This window comes from Oculina patagonica, chromosome 6 (genome assembly GCF_052425735.1).
Source record: "Oculina patagonica isolate OP01 chromosome 6, crgOcupat, whole genome shotgun sequence".
NCBI lineage: Eukaryota > Metazoa > Cnidaria > Anthozoa > Scleractinia > Oculinidae > Oculina > Oculina patagonica.
In genome coordinates, this window is record NC_135763.1 from 25,186,359 (window position 1) to 25,209,247 (window position 22,889).

At 37.5% G+C, this 22,889-nt stretch overlaps 2 protein-coding genes across 3 annotated transcripts in view; one reads left to right on the forward strand and one right to left on the reverse strand.

Annotated features, from left to right (window-relative positions):
* LOC144656671 (intermembrane lipid transfer protein VPS13D-like) overlaps nt 1-22,889 on the reverse strand; it is a 138,296-nt gene that overhangs the window by 44,256 nt on the left and 71,151 nt on the right. Inside the window, exons 45-56 of the mRNA XM_078516914.1 lie at nt 17,993-18,202; nt 17,228-17,409; nt 16,468-16,602; nt 13,965-14,112; nt 11,913-12,129; nt 11,127-11,352; nt 10,830-11,021; nt 9,888-10,054; nt 6,455-6,508; nt 6,269-6,346; nt 4,410-4,554; nt 3,061-3,158 (exon numbers count right to left, since the gene is read on the reverse strand). Of these exons, the coding sequence (XP_078373040.1) occupies nt 3,061-3,158; nt 4,410-4,554; nt 6,269-6,346; nt 6,455-6,508; nt 9,888-10,054; nt 10,830-11,021; nt 11,127-11,352; nt 11,913-12,129; nt 13,965-14,112; nt 16,468-16,602; nt 17,228-17,409; nt 17,993-18,202 (1,852 nt within the window). The remainder of the gene's footprint in view (nt 1-3,060; nt 3,159-4,409; nt 4,555-6,268; nt 6,347-6,454; nt 6,509-9,887; nt 10,055-10,829; nt 11,022-11,126; nt 11,353-11,912; nt 12,130-13,964; nt 14,113-16,467; nt 16,603-17,227; nt 17,410-17,992; nt 18,203-22,889) is intronic.
* LOC144656696 (uncharacterized) lies at nt 18,501-22,238 on the forward strand. 2 transcript variants are annotated; one of them, XM_078516940.1, is made up of 2 exons: nt 18,501-19,414; nt 19,667-19,834. In XM_078516940.1, the coding sequence occupies exons 1-2, from the start codon at nt 18,679-18,681 to the stop codon at nt 19,708-19,710; spliced, it is 780 nt and encodes a 259-aa protein (XP_078373066.1). In that variant the 5' UTR covers nt 18,501-18,678; the 3' UTR covers nt 19,711-19,834. The 2 variants fall into 2 exon arrangements, with proteins under 2 accessions (XP_078373066.1, XP_078373065.1); XM_078516939.1 differs by having other exon boundaries at nt 19,308-19,414; nt 19,667-22,238.

The following is a 22,889-nucleotide window of genomic DNA, read 5'->3' on the forward strand; positions in this document are numbered from 1 at the left end:
ACTTAACACGTTACGCACACGCTTCCCGAGACCGAAGGACAAACTCACAGCATTCCAGTCTAGATGTGTAGTTTACAGAGTTAACTGCCTTGACTGCAATTTTACCTATTATGGACAAACGGACAGAGCGTTAGCTACTCGAATTAAAGAACATCAAAGAGCAGTCCGTGTTTGCGACAAAAACTCTAAGATCGCGCAACACGCGAACACGTTTGGCCATGATATGGATTTCAATCATGCAGCGGTGGTAGACAAGTCAGGCGATTACCACAAGAGGCTTTTCCTAGAAGCGTGGCATTCGCAAAGGGACCAGAATGCGGGAAATGAACACATAGACATCCCTGATGTATATAAGTCACTTACATAATGTTCATAGTCTCGCGCAGCGTTCGCGTGTATTTGTATTAGTCACTCGCGCGCGCGCGTACAAATGTGAAACCGTTAAAAAGCCGTTTTTATGCCATGATAACAACCGAAGAAGACCGAAGATTCTCGGTCGAAACGTCTTGAGTACATTATGAGCGTTGTTTACGCTCAAATAAGTCAGCGTCAGAATTTATAAAGAGTATTAAAGCGAGTAAGTAAGTAACGTCTTTATTTATAGAGGGTAGCACTTAATAGCTAAAAAGCTAACAAACTCGTGGCCCTCCTATTTACAAGTATTAAAAAAATCTAAGATACACATTAAAAAACCTACGATATACAATAATATATAAGAAACGAATTACCAATTAAAAACTACTTATTAAAAACTAATTTAAAAAATTCTGTATTCGAAATAAGATCTTACATTAAAAAATGGTCAATTAAATGTTGTTTCCTTAAAATTGAACGGTAAAAACTATTTCTAAAACTGTTAAGTGAAGGTGTTTTCCTAAGCTCAAGTGGCAGGCTGTTCCATGCTTGGCATGTTTGTACTGCAAAAGTTCTTCCACCTTCAGTGTGTCTCTTAAAAGAAGGGCAAAGTAAGTTGAAGTTCGAATATCTTGTGTGTCTACCATGCATACTACTATTTAACCTTAGACTCTCTTGAAGATATGAAGGCAAGAAACCTTGAACCCTTTTATATGCAATTGCACATCTTTTCACTTTTGCATCATTATAAAACGGAAGCCATTTGAGACGGTTAAACAGTGGAACGGTAGGGGCTGTTCTGTCGGCGTTTAGAATAACTCGCGCAGCTCTCTTTTGTAGCTTTAGTACCCTGCTAAGATTGTCCTTGCTACATGTTGTGCAAATGACATTGACGTAATCAAATACAGGCTTTATCATACTATTATAGTACAATATTCTCTGCTTGTGTGGAAGTACACTCCGGATCTTCTTTAGGATACCAATACGTTGAGAAAGTTTTTTGCATACACCATCTACATGTCGCGAAAAAGATAACATGTCTGGTCCTTGCATCTGCAATTGTGTGATGCGTGTGAGTCTCCTCCGCATCGATAGCAAACTTTGGGCGTAGGGTTCGGCGGCGGCGGCGGCGGCAGTGGTGGCTTACTGTTATCTGAGATCTTGTCAACTCAAGGTTCTGCATGCAGCTCACTGTGCAATATCGAAGCATCACGAACGGCAGTTTCCATCGCTACGGTTTTCTCCAAAGCCTTGGAATATTTCATTTTTGCTTCTGAAAGCAACCGCCTCTGTATCTGCATATTTTGAGGGCCACAGACTAATTTATCCCGTATAGCTTCGTCAAGGTTCGCGCCAAAGTTGCAGTGAGTCGCTAGTTTCTTTAGTTCTGCTTCGTAGGCCAAAATGGTTTCTCCTTCTCGCTGATTTCGTTTATAAAAACGAAAGTGTTCAGCTATTTCCAATGGTTTAGGACTCAAGTGTTGCTGAAGGGTCGTGACGATCTCTTGAAAGCTCTTCATGGCTGGTTTATCCGATGAAAGAAGTTCCCTCAACGATGTGTATGTTTTGCTGCCGTTCAAGCTTAACAAAGTTGGCACTTGGCGGTCCTCATCGATGTTGTTTGCTAAGAAAAACTGTTCTACACGTTCTGCGTAAGTTTCCCATTTTTCTCGTGTCTCATCAAAACTCTCTACTCTCTTCCTGATAACATACATATTTTTGACGTTTTTCTACGACTTCATCCTTGTCGTCACTGTCATGTATTTGGTTTTTATTCGAAAGCACATGGAACAGAATGCTCATAAGTGCGCATGCTCATACCGCTGGCTCAATACACTACACATCCCCTTCATGGACGGCTTCCACCTTAGAGATCAAGGAGCCTTAGGAAAAGGGGACACCCTTACATTCTGCCACGTGTCAGACCTGAACGTCATAAACGCTGTTTTGTAAACAGATGCCTTTTCAGTTAATATTTTTGTAATGGTTTGGAGTTAGTTTTTATAGCAGTAAGTTACATGAAATTGTAAGTCCAGACGTATGACTCTGGGCTTGTTTCCTTTGCATTCATTCATAATAAAGAATTCTAAAGAATTCTTTTAGCCTACCAGATAGACAAACAGAACATGTGTGAAACGGGTAGGGCCAATTTTTGGGCTCGATTGGCAGGGTCAACTTTTCTCACATAAATGCTCGGAAAGATATGGCTCGGGGGAAAAGGTAATCCTTCTTTCTCAGACAACTTTTCAACAGGCGTTGATTAAAAAATTTGTATTCAAGGATAATAAACAACTCGAGTCTTCAACAAGTTTATTAATTACTAGTTGTTTCCAATAAGGATTTTGGAGTATGTCTGGGAATTGTAAAACATTAAACCATTCAATGTGTTGCTACATCTCCAAAAACAACCATTCAAATAAATAACAAATTATTTTATATGGGGTCAGATTGAGTTAAACAGAAAGTACGGTGGTCGGGTAGCAGCCCTTGGAAGGTCCCTTGTGAATGCCGGGCTCGCTACCCTTAGAGAGAGCAATACAAAAACAACAGGAACAATGCACCTAGTCCCAAACACAATAGCAACTGCTACACTAGAGGACAAGTAGAATTACGAGCTTACAAGAGCTGCTACACCACAAAATCGTACGTATTTAGGCCAAAAAAGAAAAAAAAAAAAACGTCAAAGGATCTCATCAATAGTTGTACCTTATACACAAGAGTTGGTCCCATTCTGTTCTGGCCCAGTTAAAAAATACCAAGGCCCCTGGCAGGACAGTGAGGGCACAGTGAGGGTTTCTTGTTACCTGCAATGCAGTTAAGCTTGGTTTTCAGTAGCGACGCAAGCACAAGCGCAAGGATAACAGCTCTTATTTTACTGGGAAAACGGCTTCGACGCAAGTAAAAACACAACCGCATTAAATTCTGATGATTGTGCTTGTGCTTGCGGCTTGTGGGCAAGTACACAGTTAAATTTTGTTTCCTTTTCTTGTGCTTTTGCTTGTGCTTGCGTCGCTAGTGAATAACAGGCTTAATATTTAGCCTTTGCAACACCTACTGCACGTATGGACAAGATTATTTTTCTTACCATAATCACTTACAATGTTAATATAAGACATCAGTGGTTCTCCATTTTCGTATTTCATTCTATTACATATATAGCTTGAATTTTGGGCAATAAACCTTGCAAACAATTTTCTATATTTGCTATATTTTACATGTGAGAAAAGCGATACGTCCAATGAGCTTCGCGTATAGCTTTCTTCACATGTGAAAAATATAACCAATCATCATCGAGAGAAACAACTCGACCAATCAGAGCGTGAGACCTCGAATGGTTTCCAACAAGGTTCAACAGCGAGCGGCAAGTTTGCTCCCGACAACAATTTATGCTTGGAAAACATGGCTATCATACGTTTTGTTCCTTTAGAAAACATTGTCTTTAGAGAACTTTATGGAAAGGCATGCAAACAGGACGAACTCGCTAAGCAAAACCGAAAGAATAAATACAGTAATGAGATGAGAACGATAAAAGTTATTCAGTTTAAAAGCGGAGCGAAGACAAGAGAAATGTCGATAAGTGAAGCGAAGCCGGCGGACAAGAATTTCTTTCAAACTAACAACGCATCCGCAGACTTGAAAAGCGATGTGCATTTTGCCTCTTTGTTTTTCCTCCCGCTAGGTCAAACTGTAACAAAAATGTCCTGTATGCCAAAGGTTTATTTATTTACTTGCGAGAAAAATCGCGTCAAGTTTGCACGTACGTGAATAAAAATCCGTATGTCACACTTTCTATGAAGTAATCTATATTGACAAGGACTTGAACAGCAAAAGAAGTGACCAGAGCATATTAAAGTTATCGTTCAATTTTTCCCTAAGTGCAATCTGGTATTTTTCTTTGTTTTTTTTTTTATTGAATATCATATATTACCATACATCAAAACAAAGGAAAACACCAAGTTGTACCAAGGGTAGAATTGAACCACAACACATACATTGCAAAAAAACAAATGAACGGACGAACAAATAATGGAATTCACTGAACATATGCCGCATACCCCCTCTCTGACTAAGTGACTCTGTGATAACACCAGAGTGTGCTGAGTCCTGTTCTCCAGTTGATATCGAGCAGCAAAGGTAACAATTCTGGTATCACGATATCGGCCCTGACCAAACCGCACATCAATACCAATATCATACACCCTGCAAGAAAAACCCAGTAACAACATGACGCATGATTACAAGGAATGCAAGAAGGAATCTTACTTAACAGTAATGTTCAAAATTGACAGAAGAGTGGCACTTGAGTCATTTGTTCATTTTGTTAACTATTGAACCAATGGACAATAGATAAATTAAAGTACAATGTACCACAATAACACCATTGAACGAACGTTACTACCGGGGGTTCCCTTTTATGCTGTGGCACCACTCAATGTACAATACACAAAGCTTTTGAAAACTAAACTAAAATTAATCACGAATAACATCATTAACTTATTTTTTATAGAGAAAATTTCTTCTAGAATTTCGAAATTTCATATTCATATAGATTTTGGTTCATCTAAGTTAAGTGCCCTTTTTGAGGGTACAAGAGTTGTTTAAATATGCGACAAAATGCGCGTAAAAATATCGAGGAAGTGGAAGTCGGAATTTATTTCCAGTTAATCCAACATCTTAGCTACACATGCTTAAATCTTAGGTCTTTATTATTGAGGGTTTCGAGAAATTAAAACAAACTAAAAAAAAAAACAGTTTTCTTGGAGCAAGTCACTACGTTAAAGGGTAGATGACTGACCTTTTTAACAGTCTGTTGGTTAGAAATTTTTGAAATTAATATCTCATCTGTAAAGAGTCTGCCAGCACGTCTAAGCAAGTTATAATCAATTTGTTGAGGTGATTAAAAAAAACATGTGATTCAAATAGATGACTGTCTAGCATAAGTTACAACAGACCCAAGCAGAAGTAGGTACTTCACGCCTACGAAATTAAACGCTACTGCTAAGAATGCGTTTCTTCTTTTGATGAAGTTACAACTACTGATTATTCCTATAACTTTTACACTTTTACAAAAGCATAGTAAAAAAAATCTACATAATATTGCTACTAATGAATTATACTCGCTTTTCATTTTTGTGGTAATGAAACTCAGTGTCAACCTGTTTAATTTCATTCGGCCCTGGAAACTTGTTTCGCGTGAGAGCATAATTTGCGTTTATTGCCTAGCTTGTATTTCAGGTTTCGTTATAAAAAAATAATGGTACTACATATTTACATAGTTATTTTTGTAAAGCTTCATATTGCAGCCTTTTATTTTGATTTAAATTTTTTTAATTGAGTTATTAAAGGGCCACTAAGATCAAATGTTTAATTTTCATATGTTTACATTCTCGTGTATAATTATACTTTCTTACTCATCGTGCCAATTTTCAAACCATAGCGAACATCAGAACACGTTTTATTTTAACATTTATTTCTGCGAGTATACGGCCGCCATTAATCAACCTTGTTTCAAGGCTCGGTTGCGAATAGGAAGAAAGTGATGTCAAAGGCTCAAAAACACCTCACGGGTTAAAATTATAATAACAATAAAGTATTGAAAATCTCGCTAAAAGCAACAAAGACCTGTAAACCATTCTCACTCATTGATTACCGTAAAGACTCGTGTATAAGCCGCACTTTTTTTCATCTCGAAGCAATTCTATCGTCAGACAAACGAATAAACGTTTAATGACAAATCTTTTGCATGGAGCAATCGAATGATCACCAAGGTCAATCTTGTCTGAAGCGTTGCAGTGAGTTTCTTAATGATTTTCCTGTCTCATAAATTAAACTAAAGCTGTGAAGCAATAGATCAAAACCCCTCAACAGGGGTACCCTTGTTTCATTGTATCATAACATTTTGACGCTGACTTACTTATCAGGACGGCTTCTACCTTGCCTGGCATGTACACGTTGAAATTGATTTGGGCTGTCCAAAGAAAATGAATTACTCCTGCAGATAAGAAAAGTGGGGTGAGATAACATAACGTGGTACGCAAAGGACTTAATAGCCAGGAGCCATTTACGAAATCACTGAAAGTTTAGCAATCCATGCACTTACCATCTAGGTTTTTCACTTCCAGCTTGGTAACCCTTACCAATTCTCATTTTACACCTGTATTAAAGCATAAGCTATGTTGTAATTCCAATAGCAAATACAAGTGCAACATGTAAAGCTATCCTTTAATGTCTATAAAAGAATCAAAGAGCTCTTCGAGCCACGACTAAATTTAAACCTTAAAAAATAGCCTTATTGCGGCCACCTTGCTACACTCTTACTTCTCTTATCAAAATTTTTACAGCTGATGGACCAACCAACCAACCGACGAACCATGTGAGTGAAGTCGGGCTACCCACTATACTCCTGAATAAAATCCATTCAGTCGTAAAAATAAACTTGAAGTAAAAAGATGTTAATATTGAAAGTTTAAGATGGACAACATAGGTTTCGGTTTAAAACCCTTATGGCTGTCGGTCATTTTATTTCGACTCCCTCCCTTCCTCCCCCCACTCAACTCCTCTTCCCCTAGTCTTCCTACCTTCTTTCAATTATTTACTCATTCAATACTCATTAGGCCGTTGGAGATTTAAGCGCTCTATTAAAGCGCTCGACGAAATAAAATTCCACATTCTTTTTAAAAAAAGAAAAATTACTCATCTTCCTTGATTTCTGTTGTCCTTTTGGGCTATTTCATCAAAAGGTAAAATTATATTTTGTCGAGCGCTTTTATTCCACGTTATTTTAAATTCCATACAAAGTGTTATAGAGTGCTCAAATCGCCAACAGCCTAAATTGTAACACAACATCGCGCACTTCAAGCAGTCACGTCCCACTCGATGCGATTAAGGTCGGGGAGGACACCTTAAGCTCATTATTATACATTTATTTAAAGCGTATGCCACGACTGACATCGACATTTTTACGAGATATTATTTTATGACCGAGGGCCTGTTTATATGGAGGAGAGTTGTCCCTGGAAGGAGGGTTACCCTCCATACCGAGCCACCCCGGGCGAAAGAGCTTTTCATACTTTTCTTTATAAATAGCTGCGAACTGTTTATATGAGAAATTGCAAAGTTGGCTCGGGGGGCAGGGTGACCCTGGGTGGAGGGTCACTCGATTTGAAGGTAGGGTGACCCTTGGGAGCGAGCCAACTTTTTTCCATATAAACAGTTTGGTTATTTTTGCCTCGCCTACCAGGGACAAGTTGACACATACGGAGCATGCGCAACCAAAGTGGTCTTCGTCGATGTTTCAGCGTTCCTGATTTTAGAAAAGGCCACCATAATAGATATTTCAAAATAACTCTCGCCAGTCTTTTAAACCGAGAAGGCCAAGTTTTGGCTCGGTCAACAGGGACAACTTTCTCATATAAACGCTCGGTAAAAGATAGCGCGGGGGAGAGGGTAACCCTCCTACCAGGGACAACTCTACTCCATATAAACAGGCCCTGAGTAAAGATATGGCCGCGTTCGCGTGATTTGAAACATACGCCTGTTTCTTTGATTTTTAACCAATTTAAAACAACACTTAAGCGCTATACGTTGATGTGGATTGTAGGAGGTCTATGAGCTATTTTTCATTCAAATTTGAATATTTCTGCAACTCAGATGATCACAATAATATTCGGCAAAACAACCATGTCCTTTTTAAAGACTGTCTACCAGGATGCATTGCGCGCTTCGGATGAGGTTTCGTACATCATGAAACCTTCGTTTTGATGTGTTTCACCGTAGCCTCGGGTAGCCTGTTCCAATCTTTGTAAATCTGAGTAATCAATCGGGGTTTTCAAAATATTTTTGCTGTTAACAGACAGTTTAAACATCGTACCTTTTGAACAAGGAGATATTTTGTTCGAATTGCTTCAATTGCAACAGATTTTGGGCATCAACAAACGCGAGTATGTTTATCAAGATGTGCAAGCGGATTCTAATGAAAGCCGTGAAAGCTAGGCGTCGATGGGCAGAGGATTTCAAAGTAATTTACTTGAGCAGATCAGTCTATTAGCAGTGTAGAAACAAAGAAGATGCACTCGGATTTATAATGTAAAGAAAAAACGCTGCCGTTTGCTACAGTAGTTGACACAGTAAGTAGCGACGAATCGATTTATTTTCCTTTGCATGTTTTCCAGTAGTTTCCTTCAATGCCGCTAGCACGTTAACTCTGGAGGAATTACTTGAGACAATATGATGGAAGGTTCTTTTTTAGCTGTGTATTATTCCCAAACAGTAATTATAGCAATGTTAATTGTTCTTGTCTAACGACTTGGCCTTGACAGTACTTTATATCATGCACAATAGCAACTTAATAATATGTACTTGTGCTTCCAGAAGCAAATAAAAAGCAAATATATCTTGTGAAATCTGTGTCCGTGATTGTCAATTGATGCGTATGACGGCAGGAGCTTGTCACTGCTTGCGACCTCACGGCGCGGGTTTATTCATTTCAAAATGTTGTAATTTGTAGCCAAATGACCTCGAAAGCAAATATTTTGTACCCGTTTTTTCCGATTAATTTATTTTGGACTGCCAAATGCCCTAAATCACTTTAATTTTCAAACGCTTTTCGTTAGCGACACAATCAAAACGAAAACAAACGCTCGCAATGCATACTGGTAGACAGAGAGTCTTTAAGAACGCATTGTTCTCACCATAAAAGCGTGGAATTTAATTACCATAATGGCATCTCTCCTTTTGAAACTGATCGTGTTTTGGTCGGGACACTTTCGAAACTGTCAATTGTTGGACTTTTCCATGAATTTTGTGGCAAAGAATACAGCGCGGATACAAAACTTCCCGACTTGCCACTGCAGATAGATAAACTATGAATACTGTAGTGTGTCATAACAGAAGCGGAATTTTAAAAGAACGCTTTAAGAAAGAGGTAGAACGCATTAAATTCAATTTTGCGCACTTAAACCACCATAACTTGCTGGCAAATTTTAAATTCAAAAATCTGCTTCTGTTATGACAACCTTAAGGTATTGACTGATTTGTTTTTGACAAGATCACGGTGTGCTGTACCCCAATTTGGCAATAATGGGCTATAACATCGCCGTTAAGTGCAGTCTACCAAATAAAAGATGACATTCATAATTTTTCATCTCTTCTTTATTTCTCTGTTAAATTTGAGCTTAATCGCTCCCATATTTACATTCGCCGGATGTGAGTTTTATACCGCAGCAAAATATTTTGAAATAAACAGTCATCAGCTGAGTCACACAGCGTTTATATCACACTGGGACGAAAATCTCTCTCAGGTGCAGGAATCGAACTTGCACCTGTATGACCCACTCCGGTATGACATTATTTTTGTCATAGATAGATAGATAGAGGGAACCGGGATGAACTTGCTCCAATATGAGAGTCGTCATGGTATCATGTAAACATAAGTCAAGTATTTTACAAAAAGTAAGCGAATTCTCGTACGCTAACGCACATCCCTCACTACTTTAAAGCTATTACCAGGTGTTATCCTTTCTCAAGCAACATACCTCGAAGGTGCATCCCTGTCAGAGAACGAAAACAGCAACGGGGTCAAACTAGAAGCCATCTCATGCTCGCCAAACTGCCCGGCCATATCATGAGGAACAACTGCTTGTTTGAAGACAAGTGGGATACCTGTGTTGTTGATCATCCAATAGGGAGCATAAATGGACACCTATTCACCCAAAAACAACAAAAGAGTTGTGACATGATACCATTAAAATGTTTCCCAAAAAGCGTACTGTTCTTTTATGCGATTGTTTAAATAAGGTTAAAGATCAATTGCAGCGAAAGCTTTTGGAGAAAGGCTGAAACCAAGTGGCGTTTGAGGATGTCAGATATGCAATGGATGTACTCTACATACAGCTTGATGTAACAAACAAATTCACCAATGTCCGGCAGGCCTCGAAAAAACCCTGAATTACATCATGCCCATGGGTAAGTAACTTTCAAATTATGCTTTACCTCCATGCCCAGGTTCTCAAACTTATTAATAATTCATGTTTATCGTCTGACAGAGCCCTTGCCCATGGGGCAAGAGAGCATGAAAAATCACTTGTTCGGCAGGAAAAATCTACTTCTCCCGGACACCCGGACAGGGCTTTTTTTTTTTGGTTGATTTACCTTAAAACCTTCAAGCAGTACATTAACTACATGTTACACTTTATTCTTCACCAAATTGCCATGATGCCAAAATATGGTCATCAAGACCTTGTTATCCGCCATAGGTACACAGAATATTGCAGAATATTGACTGATTATAGCCACGACTTCGGCTAAGTTTCAGGCGATGCGCGATTTTGCAGGCTAATATTTTATTGTTTATTATCAATGACACTACAACAAGAACTGTTTAAGTTCACATATACCTTTGTTTGAAAGCTACCTTTTCCCCTGAGTCCATATTTGATCACTACATTATGGTTGAATGTCGGCTAAAAAAGACTTACTTTAAGCGAGCCACTCGGTTTGACAGAAGAAACTTTGACATTGACTATCAGAGATCTTCTCTTTGTGTCCTTTAATTCCACATGGATGATTGCATGTTCTATTATGCTCGGTCGTCTTGAAATGCGAATGTTGTCACGGTACGTAAAGTTCTCAATGCTGATGCCTAGATCAAGGGCCTTCTCTGGGTCTGCCTGTTAATCAAAAAAGTAAAAATAAAACGTATAGATAGCACTAGTTTCTAAACAGGATAACCTTGCCACTTAAAACCAAAATGAGATGGACAATGTATCACTTACGGTGTACAGAGGCACGGACTTCCCCGCCTTAATGTTTCCTTTAGCTGGAGTATTTTTAACTTGATAGCTCAAGTCACATGGCAAAAGGTTTACCAACATCACTGGGTACATTATCTTTATGGTGTGCGCTGGTTGAGGCATCACATTGAAGCGACCCTTTGTTTGGGCACACTCAGGTAAAGGAACATCTTCTGGGTATCCTTCTCGCTTAACTGCTACACAGAACCTATTTACAACAAAAATAAGCAGCAAAAATAAGCTGCATCCTCGGCAATTAAAGCTGATGAGATAAATGAATTTACATTATGGAACCTGTATGTAAATCCACGATATATACCCTTTTGCTGTACAACATTCTCAGACTAGAGTCATACTCAGACCTGAGCTGTATTTAACAACTGACATCAGATTTTATGCGTCTGTCCTGTTATTGATGATAAATTGCGTCATAACATTGTCAAAGTGTTGTAGCTATAGATCCACGAGCCTAGCGTATCGTGGATCTACTTGACAATTTTATGACACAATTTTTATCAATAACAGGGCAGACGCATAAAAACCGATGTCAATTTGTTTTTTTACAATTGCGATTGCCGTACGGCCGCAAAATCTAAATTCCATTGCTGCAATTCTATACACCATAACGAATGAATGAATGAATGAAAGACTTTATTTAATGAGGGTGACCCGTGACAGTAACTTAAGTTACTGATAAACTTGCCCCCCCCCCCCCCCCCCCAACAGCAACATGAATAAAACCGAATGGGAATATGTACTCGTCATTACCTAAACTTCTGTCCAGACTCTCCTGCAGAAGAGACAGGGAAGCATTCCCGTCCACACCCCATTGTACTATGACTCTTTAGCACGCTTCTCCATTCAATGGGTTGAGAGCAAAACCCCACCCCCACCCCTGAAGGTCTTAGGTAAAGTTGCCACGAGGTACATCGCAGTGGTATCGCAACTGAGGAGTCCGGAGCGAGGACTGGAAGATATGATGTCCCTAGAAAGCAAGAATACAACCACGTTAACCCGCCCTGAATGAAAGCCAAAAGTAGCATTTAAATGAATGATTTTTTATGAGACTGAAGTTTGCAAGATGGTATGGCACTTAACATCTTTGCGCAGGACTGCTAAGGCAAAAAAGCAAGGGTTTAAAAATAGCTCCATTTTACAGTACTCTGCTCAGCGATTAGGCCTTTGCGCAGAGGTGAGGCTAGTGCTGAGTTTTTTGTGTTGCAAACTCTCCTTCTTTTCAAATGTAAATTTTCCTGTTATCCATTTTACAAGGTTAAAGTGCTACTATGATCAAATTTTTGATTTTAATTTTTTTTTTCATTGTCGTGAACAATTAGACTTTCTAACTAACCTTGCCAAATTTAAATCTATTACGAACATCAGAAGTCGTTGTATTATAACACTTATTCTAGAGAATTTATGGCAGCCATTAATCAACCTTGTTCCAAGGCTTGGTTGCGAATAGGGAGAAAATGACGTCAAAGGCTAAAATACCTCACAGGTTGAAATTAGAATACAGTAAAAACCCGCGTATAAGAACCTAACATTTAAGAACCTGTTAGGCTAAAATTTCATTTTTAAGCACCCTTCGCATAAGAACCATTTTAGGCTAAAATTCTAAAACAGGTTCTTATTTTCAATCTTCTCAAAAATATAGAATTAAAAAATCTCAAAAATATATTAATTTATAACACAGTCTGTACACATTATAGTTACAGTATAGGTTTGATTTTAACAGAATCAGATTAAAAAAGTATTATTATTATTAGTATTTTGCTTACCAAAGCCTCCAAGAATACTGTTATTGGACTTTAAGACCAGATCATTTAAAAATTCTACATTATTTCTTGAACGAAAGTTAAGAACCTAATTAAGAACCTAGTTAGCCTTATTTTACACTAAATACCATTTATGTAAGAACCTGTTTAGGCTAACTTGAAAAAACCTAGGTTCTTATACGCGGGTTTTTACAGTAACAATCAGCATAGAAAATTGCACGAAAAACAAGTCCAACGTTTTTGTTGCTTTTCGCGTGATTTTCAATACATATTGTTATAATAATTTCAACCCTGGTTAAAAATTTGTTGTAAAAATGTTCGTAAAATATCCGCAATGTCTCAACGTTTCGGCTTAAACTAAAGCCTTCATCAGGGGAAAGTGATAAGTGAATAACAAAAAGCACGTTCTTATATAATATGCAAATCGAGAGCTTATGTTTGTCCCTACAGGCTAAATTTAGAAATTCGTGCGGTAAAAGCATGCCGTCATCGCGGTTTAGCGGTTTAGCGGATTAAACGTTGAGACATTGCGGATATTTTACAAACATTTTTACAACAAATTTTTAACCAGAGTAACGTTTTAATTTCTTAATGAATCAACCACCTGGTTACAGGTCCATTTTTAAAATTTCAACCCGTTAGGTATTTAGCCATTGACGTCATTTTCTCCCAATTCGCAACCAAGCCTTGAAACATGGTTATTTAATGGCGGCCGTAAAATATCGGAAATAAACGTTAAAACAAAACTACTTCTGATGTTCGTCACGGATTGAAAATTTGCAAGGTGAGTAAGAAAGTCTTATTGTATACGAAAATGTAAAAAAAAATTAAAAATCGAAAATTTGATCATAGTAGCACTTTAAACCAAGCTTCACTTCTATACTGTCGCTCAAACTGTAAGGATTTTGGGAAAGCTATATATGTACGAAACTTTTTTAACTCACACCGTTCAACTCAATTCACATTAAGATAATAATTTCCTAAGCATAATCAAGCTAAGCCAATACTAAAAAAAATCTTTGATAACACGACTTGTCCTAACCATGTAAAGATGGTCCATGTAGCTTGACCTCCACAGGCAAGTCCATCTTGTTCTTAATCATGAGAGCAGATCTGAGGGTGACTACTTTGCGTGCTCTTCCCTTCAAACTGACATCAAACGCAACTCGTGCTGGCTGAAGTTCACTCGCCTGAATGTAAAGAAGGAAAAATACTGTCACTAAAACGGTTATCTCTTCGAGATACCGACTATATTGCATGAAGTATGAGTAGACGGTTCATCTGGGCATTGTTGTATTAAGATGTTTTTAATACATGGAAAAATTCAAATGTCCTTAAATGAATTTGACCTAATAGTTAGTTTACCTAATAGTTTGACTTAGTAGTTCATCTCAAGCATTTGTTTTTATTTTCGCGGAGAAAATGCTGTATTTGTCAGTCGCGTCGGCTGGGCGCTTTGCAACTCATATACTGTGGCTTGGTTAAAAATAGTAAGCTTTGTCGTTCGAAATAGTTGTTCAGTCCTTTCGTGTTAGAAAGATTTCTACTCGGCTTAATACAGAGTTCCCAGATTAAACCACATGGTCTTGATTGACATAATAGAAAAGGGGCAATGTGATTAGTCAGCCCGAATAGCGCATCATACTGTTACACTAGAAGTGAATTTGACCTTTGAATGTAACGCAATAAGTGAAAATGTGGTAGAATAAAGGCTGTACAGTTTTAACACAGTGTCACGTTAAATCAGTTTATGGAGCCGTAACATAACAGAGAACTGTTGTGAGACATACTTTAAAACATGGAACAATTTTATCACACAAGAAGCAATATTGGGTCAAAAGGCTCGAGACGAATCACACTGAACAGGAGGGGAGTGTACATATGCTTTACTACAGGGAAAGCCAGCACTCTACAGAAGTAACTTATGGAAAAGATCTTTCAGCAATTCTGGGATTTTAAAACCATATGTGAAGCAAGAAACAATCAATTACCAAATCTGCTTGTGCCAAATTCATATATATACCAATGTGACATTCATATTAATTTTTTCTAGAGGTTTTTTCTTTTGCTGATTGTCAAAATCCGCCGTTTGGTCTAGCCATATTTTAAATGAAGGTAGCGCTGAAACTTTTCTTCACTGAATGTTTTGTTTTTCCAGCAAGTTCCAATGGTTTTATAGTGAGCTTCAGGGACAATTTTAGAAAACGTTCTGTCGAAGGGAATGAAATGGTTTAAAGAATGTTCATCTTACCAAATACACAAGACCCCACTTGTTTGGTCAAAACATCTTTGAATATTTTAACAAGCGTTTTTTTATGTTTTATAGTCAGCGAAATCAACTGTTTTATCAAAGGCGCTTTGTTAGCCCACTCGTGAATGAGAATACTAAATGTATTGGTGTAGAGCTATGAAATGATTCTGTCTTTTTGTGAGCGGCATGTTAGTATAGAAGTTGTTTGAAGGGAGATATGATCACGTTGGTTCCTTGTGTTTACAGCGGACGCGGGTAATCCATTCAAAAGCCTTCGTTATATAACACTAAATTTCTACCTTAAAGTGCAAGCTTGCTAACGCGTTGAGTAGTGGTAATGCGTTGGCCCTCCAGTCCAGCGGCCCGGGTTCGATTCTCAGCGGGGACGATTAATTTTTTTTTTTTTACGACAATCTATTTTACAATTTTATACGACGTTTTTTTTTTCTTTCTCCTTTTTTATGAATCTATTAGAGATGCAAATCAAGTACTATACAGTATATTATTAAAAGGCAACAAAATTCGTCAGTTTGGCGAGCTTTTTTACGATAAATTATTTGCGTATCATGACTATCGATTATCATACAATACGCTTGGAACTATAAAACATTCAGAGACTGCTAAAATTGGACGTTATTCATACAATTGTCCTGAAATCAACCTTTTAATACCCAACACAGTCGCAGTCCACAGTTCGTGCCTGTAAAATCTAAAAATTCGATCAAAACACGGAATATCAGTTCAGTGCTTCGAAGATTTTCATATTTTCTCTAAGATTATTTCTTCTATTTGTCATGTGAAATTCTTAAGAGCTATAAATCGAGCCATTCGAAGAAGCTTTTATACATACAAGCCATTAAACTTTGAACCTACGGTATCGGTCAGCGGGCTAAGAACAACACAAATAAATCTATATGCTAATTTTCAGCCCAAATGATCAGTTCGCCAAAGTGGTCAAGCGGTTAGGGGTTTGGTCTTCAAAACCATAGCTGATGTTAGGAGTCGCCGGTTCAAACCTCAGAAGTGTGAAACAAAAAGTTTCAAAAAAAAAAAAACAAGGAAAATTAATTTATAATTTAATGCATAAATTATTATTCATAAATTAAAGTTAACAGCCCATAATTTAATGCATAAATTAGTATTCATAAATTAAAGTTAACAGCCCATCGACCGACCGACCGACCGACTGACCGAGTGAAAATTTGCATATCACTTTCCATAACCATACTCGTTTCATTACATTCACGAGTAATAAAATGATACTCTTAGTTTTTTGAAGAAGGACGACTCTTACCACAAATGAGCTGTCCACCTTCTGAGGCAGAGCCTGTCTGAAGAATGTACCGACTCTGTCAACAGAGACTGGGGGAAGTGAGGCCCAGCCCTCCACCTGAACTATCACCTGATGTATGTTGAGCTCATGAGTGTCCTAACAGGACAAAATCATAGTAACCGTAGTAATGTCAGTAAATCTGCCATCCTAATGTAATACATCCCTGCTAATTGCTAATTTCTCTTTTCACATCTTAACGTTTTAAATTCAGGATGTCCTGCATCCGTGATGGAATAACACAACAATGACAAAAATGTTATAATGCACCGTTCATGCATTGATGAATCACTGCCACAAAAATGAAGGTACAACAAAGAACCCAACGTGAACAAACCATATCATAAACTAGCTGACGATGGTAAAATTTATTATAATTGCTTGCAAACATTTTTTTTTTCAAGCTACACTGTTACATGCATAGCTACTATTCTTTGATATACATTTTTTGACGTGATTAACAAACAAGGTGAATCGAAATCCACCAATTACAGCCAACTAACGTGATCTTCTGAGCTTGTGTGTTCATTTGCATGAAACAAACACCGGTATGCATCGGTTTTGAATGGCTTTTTTCATAACAGCACATTGAAAGTTGGATGCATTGAAAGGTGGCGGCTATGCATGTAAGAAAGATGCACATTTGCCAATGTTCCTGCATTGCATCACTTCATGCACCAAAATGACATGCATGTATGTCAACAATGCTTCCCAGTGAACTTACTCTGTGCCTCAACTTTTCTACAGAAGTGAACTCAAACGGCGCCTCGCCACCTGAAGGTACTTCTTTCCACTCCGACATTTTTCCTGAACCAGAGCCTGGCAGACCTGGCAGCGCCTGACCTGTGCTCGCTAAGATCACTTTTGATGGAGTGGTTGTTACTGTTTTAAACCACACAACACAGCCTGAAAAGAAAATTGAAAAGCTGTTGAGTTTAAGGTATGAGAGCGGTTTACAGTTTCATATTTGAAAGAATCGAACGTTCTTTGTACAAGTACTACAAGGATTCCATGAATTTGAACATAAATATTTTATTCTTCAACCATTTTAATTTGTCTTTATTATGACAGAGACTGATGTGCACGACCCTTGCATAATGAAAATACAATAACGTTTTTTCTTAGGATGGCTGAATTATCAGCCGCAGTGCCATACACTTAATTTCAGTAGCATCCATTGCCTAGCAGAATGTTACTACTCCACCTGAATCGAACCTGAATGAGGTGTAAGGACAACGCTGACTGCTATAGGCAGTGCACTAGTATCTTTTTATAAACCCTTGTGTGGAGTGTGGCACTGTAAGAGTAAGTGTCTCGGCCAAGAACACAACGAAGGGACATTTGCCAGGAACAAATTTGAAGGAGTGTTATTGTCCGACTTTTTACATTATCACTAATATTTCTCCAAGGCCTTTTTTTAAAGAAATGCAAATTTGCGCTGTAAAAATGACAATGACAAACATTGGGAAAACAAATTAAAATATCAAACCTGTTTGGTTTCTGAGCACAAAAGGGACAAAAGGTGAACGACGCCGAGGGAGCCCTGATCCTGTAGACCATAATGACGCACTCGACTCTGGCCTTGACGCTGACACCGGCGATGGCTCTGGCCTGTAGTAGTCTTCTGACCAACTGGCAATCGTGTGGTTCATCATGTTGATTAATGTTTTTGTCACTGTGACGTCAAGACGATCTGGGGCTTTTAATTCAAACAAATTAAATAGCTTTTACAATTATGTAGAAAGCTCGACAGCAATGATTGTTAAGTCCACAAAAGGCAACCATGGAAATTTAATGTGGTCTAATGTTTTACGCTTAAACTAATTCAATAGACAATTATTGGAGCGTGTGATAACACTGCAACTGATAACTGTGGAAAGAGGTATTACACGTTAATATAAGTAAATTTTGACATCTCTTCAACAGACTTTGTTACATGACCTTTTCAACAAAATGGACACTCTTGGTACTTAATTTTTTTTTTTTTTTTTTGGTCAGCGGTTGTCATGCTGTTATGGCGGCTTTTTAGCCGGTCCCGAAAAGTTTGTAATTTTCTTCAATTTATTAGTTTTCTACTTAGCTATTTAGTATGGTACCAGTGTAAGTTGATGACCATTAGCTCTGGCGATTGATCAAGCGAAGCTGAAAGATGCTATCAAGTCAGCTTTAGATGATATGTTTGAGACAAAGCTCGCCTCATTGTTAGACACGAAGCTTGAGCCTTTACGAACCTCAATGGAATTTATCTCGAAAAGCTTCGATGACATGGAAAAGAACATTGTGGCACTTGAGAAGTCAAACGCCGAGCTAGCGAAGGAAAACCAGTTTCTGAAGCAAGAGAGCTCCCGTGTATCAAATTATCTAATTCAAATGAAAGCAGCGCTTGACGATCAAGAACAATACATACGGCGAGACTGCCTCGAAATAAGAGGAGTGCCTACTTCGGCCAGTGAAAACACAAACGAAATTGTCAAAAACATTGGTTCGCTCGTCGATGTCCATATTGAAGATAAGGATATTTCGATTTCCCACAGGATCAAAAGTGGCACAAGTGCGATCTCTCCTATAATAGTGAAATTCACCCGCCGTGGGGTCAGGGACAACCTTTACAAAGCAAGAACCAAGCTGAAAAACATAACTTCTGGAAATCTTGGCCTTGAAAGACAAGGTGAAAATAAGATCTTTATTCAGGAAAGTTTAACTTCATCTAGAAAGGATCTCTTTCACCATTGCAACGAGTTCAAGAAGAAATTCAAGTTTCGATACATCTGGTCTTATTATGGAAATATCTTTCTTCGCAAAGATGAAGCAAGCCCTTCAGTTAAAATTTGTTCTCCGAAAGATTTGGCAAAATTAGAAGGAAAGTACAAACCACCTTCACCTCCTGGATCGGGGGAGTGCTCAACCGATGCTCAGATTGGGACATTCCATTTTTTATCCGCACCCCCCCTAAGGATGGCGGGTTTTTGCTAAGGGGGGTTCGGATTTTTTCTTCAAAGAAGCCGACAAAATTTGGACCGTTCGGACATTTTTTTCAAAGGTGCCGACAAACAATCAACCCTTCGGATTTCATTTTTCAAAGGGCACCGACAAAAAGTTGAGGGTTTGGATTCCTGTCATCCTTAGGGGGGGGGGGGGGGGGGGTGCGGATAAAAAATGGAACGTCCCATTGCAGAGGCAGGTTCAAATGATACAAATACAACATGACTGCCATTGAATGACTGGTACAAATCTTGAAGATCTACCTTGCCTTCAGGTGATCTCAGAGCTTAATAACATTCCTCGACTCACAGCTTCTGATCCTGATACCAACATGCCATCTAAGGTGAACTTTGACTATTATTCTATCTCTGATTTTATTAATTCTGCAGATATTCAAAATTCGAATCTGCCTAAATCATCATTTTCGGTTTTAAATTGTAATATTAGAAGTATAAATGCTGATTTTGATCATCTAACCCAAATGTTAGCCGACTTAAGATTTCCGTTTTCCCTTATTGGTCTTACTGAAACGTGGATTAATGATTATTCTGACCATTCAATGGCTTGTCATCTTCCTGGTTATACATTTATTTCCCAGCCTACAAAACAGAGGGCAGGGGGAGTTGGTGCTTTTATTCATAATGGTATAAACTTCCATGTCAGGGATGACATGAGCTCCAGCACTGATGAATGTGAAATGCTTTGGGTAGAAATTGAAAATAAGTCTAGCAAAAATACTCTCTGTGGTATCATCTACAGACACCCAAATTCAAATTTAGATCTATTCTTAAACAAGCTATTTTCTGACATTGAAATTATAAATAGAGAAGGAAAACTCTGTGCCTTATTAGGTGACTTTAATGTTAATCTTCTAAACTTTGAAATTCATAAACCTACTGAGGAATTTATAAATACTATGAGTGACAATTTTTATGAGCCTCATATTATTAAACCAACTAGAATAACTCACCACACTGCTACTTTGATTGACAATATTTTCTTTAATTCCATTGATTTTCATACTATCAGTGGCAATATCATTTATGACCTTACTGATCATCTTCCCAATTTTTTAATTATAAATGAAATCAATATTTTGTCCGACTCAAAAGACAAAATTTACAAACAAGATTACTCTAATTTCAATGAAGAATCAGTCTTAAATGACTTTGCATTAATCCAGTGGCAAGATACCTTCAGGGAATCTCAAAATGTTAATCAATTATTTGAGGTTTTCTTTTCTGAGTGCTCAAGAATTGTTAATAAGCACCTTCCACTAAAAAAAACTTTCCCGAAAGGAGGTCAAATTTAATTCCAAACCTTGGATAACTATGGCACTACAAAAGTCTATAAAGCATAAGGATATCCTGTATAGACAATTCTTAAGAACTAAATCTAGTCATAGTCACTTCAAATATAAAATATATAGAAACAAACTTGTCGGTCTACTACGACTTAGCAAAAAGCTTTATTACCGTAACTACTTCATAGCTAATCAAAGCAATGCCAAAAATGTTTGGAAAGGTATAAGGCAACTTGTAACTCTTAAGTCAAAAGATTCCTTTAAGCCCAACAGGCTTGTTAAAGACAATCAAGAGATAACTGATGTCAAATCAATAGCAAATGAATTTAATAGTTATTTTGCAACCATTGGCTCAAGGTTGGCAACCGAAATTCCCAATTGTGGGGCCTTTGCACATAAAATTTATCTTGACAATCCCAGCAGCTCAAGTTTTTTTCTCTCGCCAGTTACCAACATTGAAATTATAGATATTATTAGTACCCTGAATTCTAATAAGGCAACTGGACCTTTTAGTATTCCAGTAGTCCTCTTGAAAATTTTAAAGAATTATATTTCTTACCCTCTTGAAATCCTATTTAATTGCTCCTTTACAACAGGCACTGTTCCTGATCATTTTAAAATGGCAAAAGTTATTCCGGTTTATAAAAAAGGCTCACCTCTTATGGTATCTAACTATCGTCCCATCTCATTGCTGTCGATATTTAATAAGATTCTTGAGAAATTAATGTATAACAGATTAATTACGTATTTTGAGATATCTTTTACTTTCTTTGACCAACAATTTGGTTTTCGCTCAAACCACTCTACAGTTTATGCTCTTATACTTATGGTAGATAAAATCCAAAAAGCTATAGACAACAAGAACTATTCATGTGGTGTATTCATAGACTTGTGTAAGGCCTTTGACACGGTGGACCATAAAATCTTACTTGATAAACTGGAATACTATGGTATTAGGGGTATTGCACATGAATGGTTCTCTTCCTATTTATCGAATAGGAGTCAGTATGTCTCACTAGGTCAAATAGAGTCAGGCCCGCAGCAAATTCTATGTGGTGTACCACAGGGTTCAGTATTGGGGCCTTTGCTATTCTTGTTATATGTGAATGATCTGCATAAATGTTCCAATGTACTAGATTTCCATCTATTTGCAGATGATACCAACATTTTCTTGCAAGATCAGAACTTAAAAAGCCTTGAGTTAAAAATAAATGAAGAATTAGATAAAGTTAATCAATGGCTACAATCAAATAGGTTATCTTTAAATATTGACAAAACTAATTTCGTAATGTTTCACCCTCCACAAAGAAAACCTCAACCAGTTAGTTTGAAAATCTCAGGTAGGCCTGTGGAACAAATGACCTATGTCAAATACTTAGGTCTTATTATTGATTGTCATTTAAATTGGAAAAAGCATGCACATGAAGTGAGCAAAAAAATTTCAAGAGGTATTGGCATTCTATCTAAACTAAGTCATTTCGCTACTAATGACATCCTTACTCAGTTATATTATTCACTAGTGTATCCCTTTCTTACCTATGGCTTAATTGTTTGGGGTAACACCTATACTACAACTCTTAAACCTATTGTAATTCTGCAAAAAAAGGCAGTACGAATAATTACATTTTCCAAACGAGATGCACACTCCAGCCCTCTATTTTCACAATTAGGCCTTATTAAATTCATGGATCTGGTTAGTATTCATACTGCCCTTTTTATGTTTCAGTATCATCATAACTTACTACCTAAAGCCTTCGACAATTTCTTCTTAAGTATATCATCTAAACACAGTTACAATACTAGGCTAGCATCAAAATCAACCTACTATATCAATCGTGTTAGAACTAATTATGGCAAATTTAATTTACACTTTTCTGGTCCCTCCATCTGGAATAACTTGGATGAAGAACTAAAAAGTCTATCTCTTCATTCATTTAAGCAAACTATGAAAAAGCGTTATTTAAGTACTTATGGTTAATGCTGGCTTAGTATTTTAATTTTCTTTTCGCTCGTATTAAACTAATATTAACAAATTTTAGTTTAAACATTAACTGGTACTGTTTTTCTTTTTTTTTCTTTTCCCATGTTCCCTTTTTTCCCT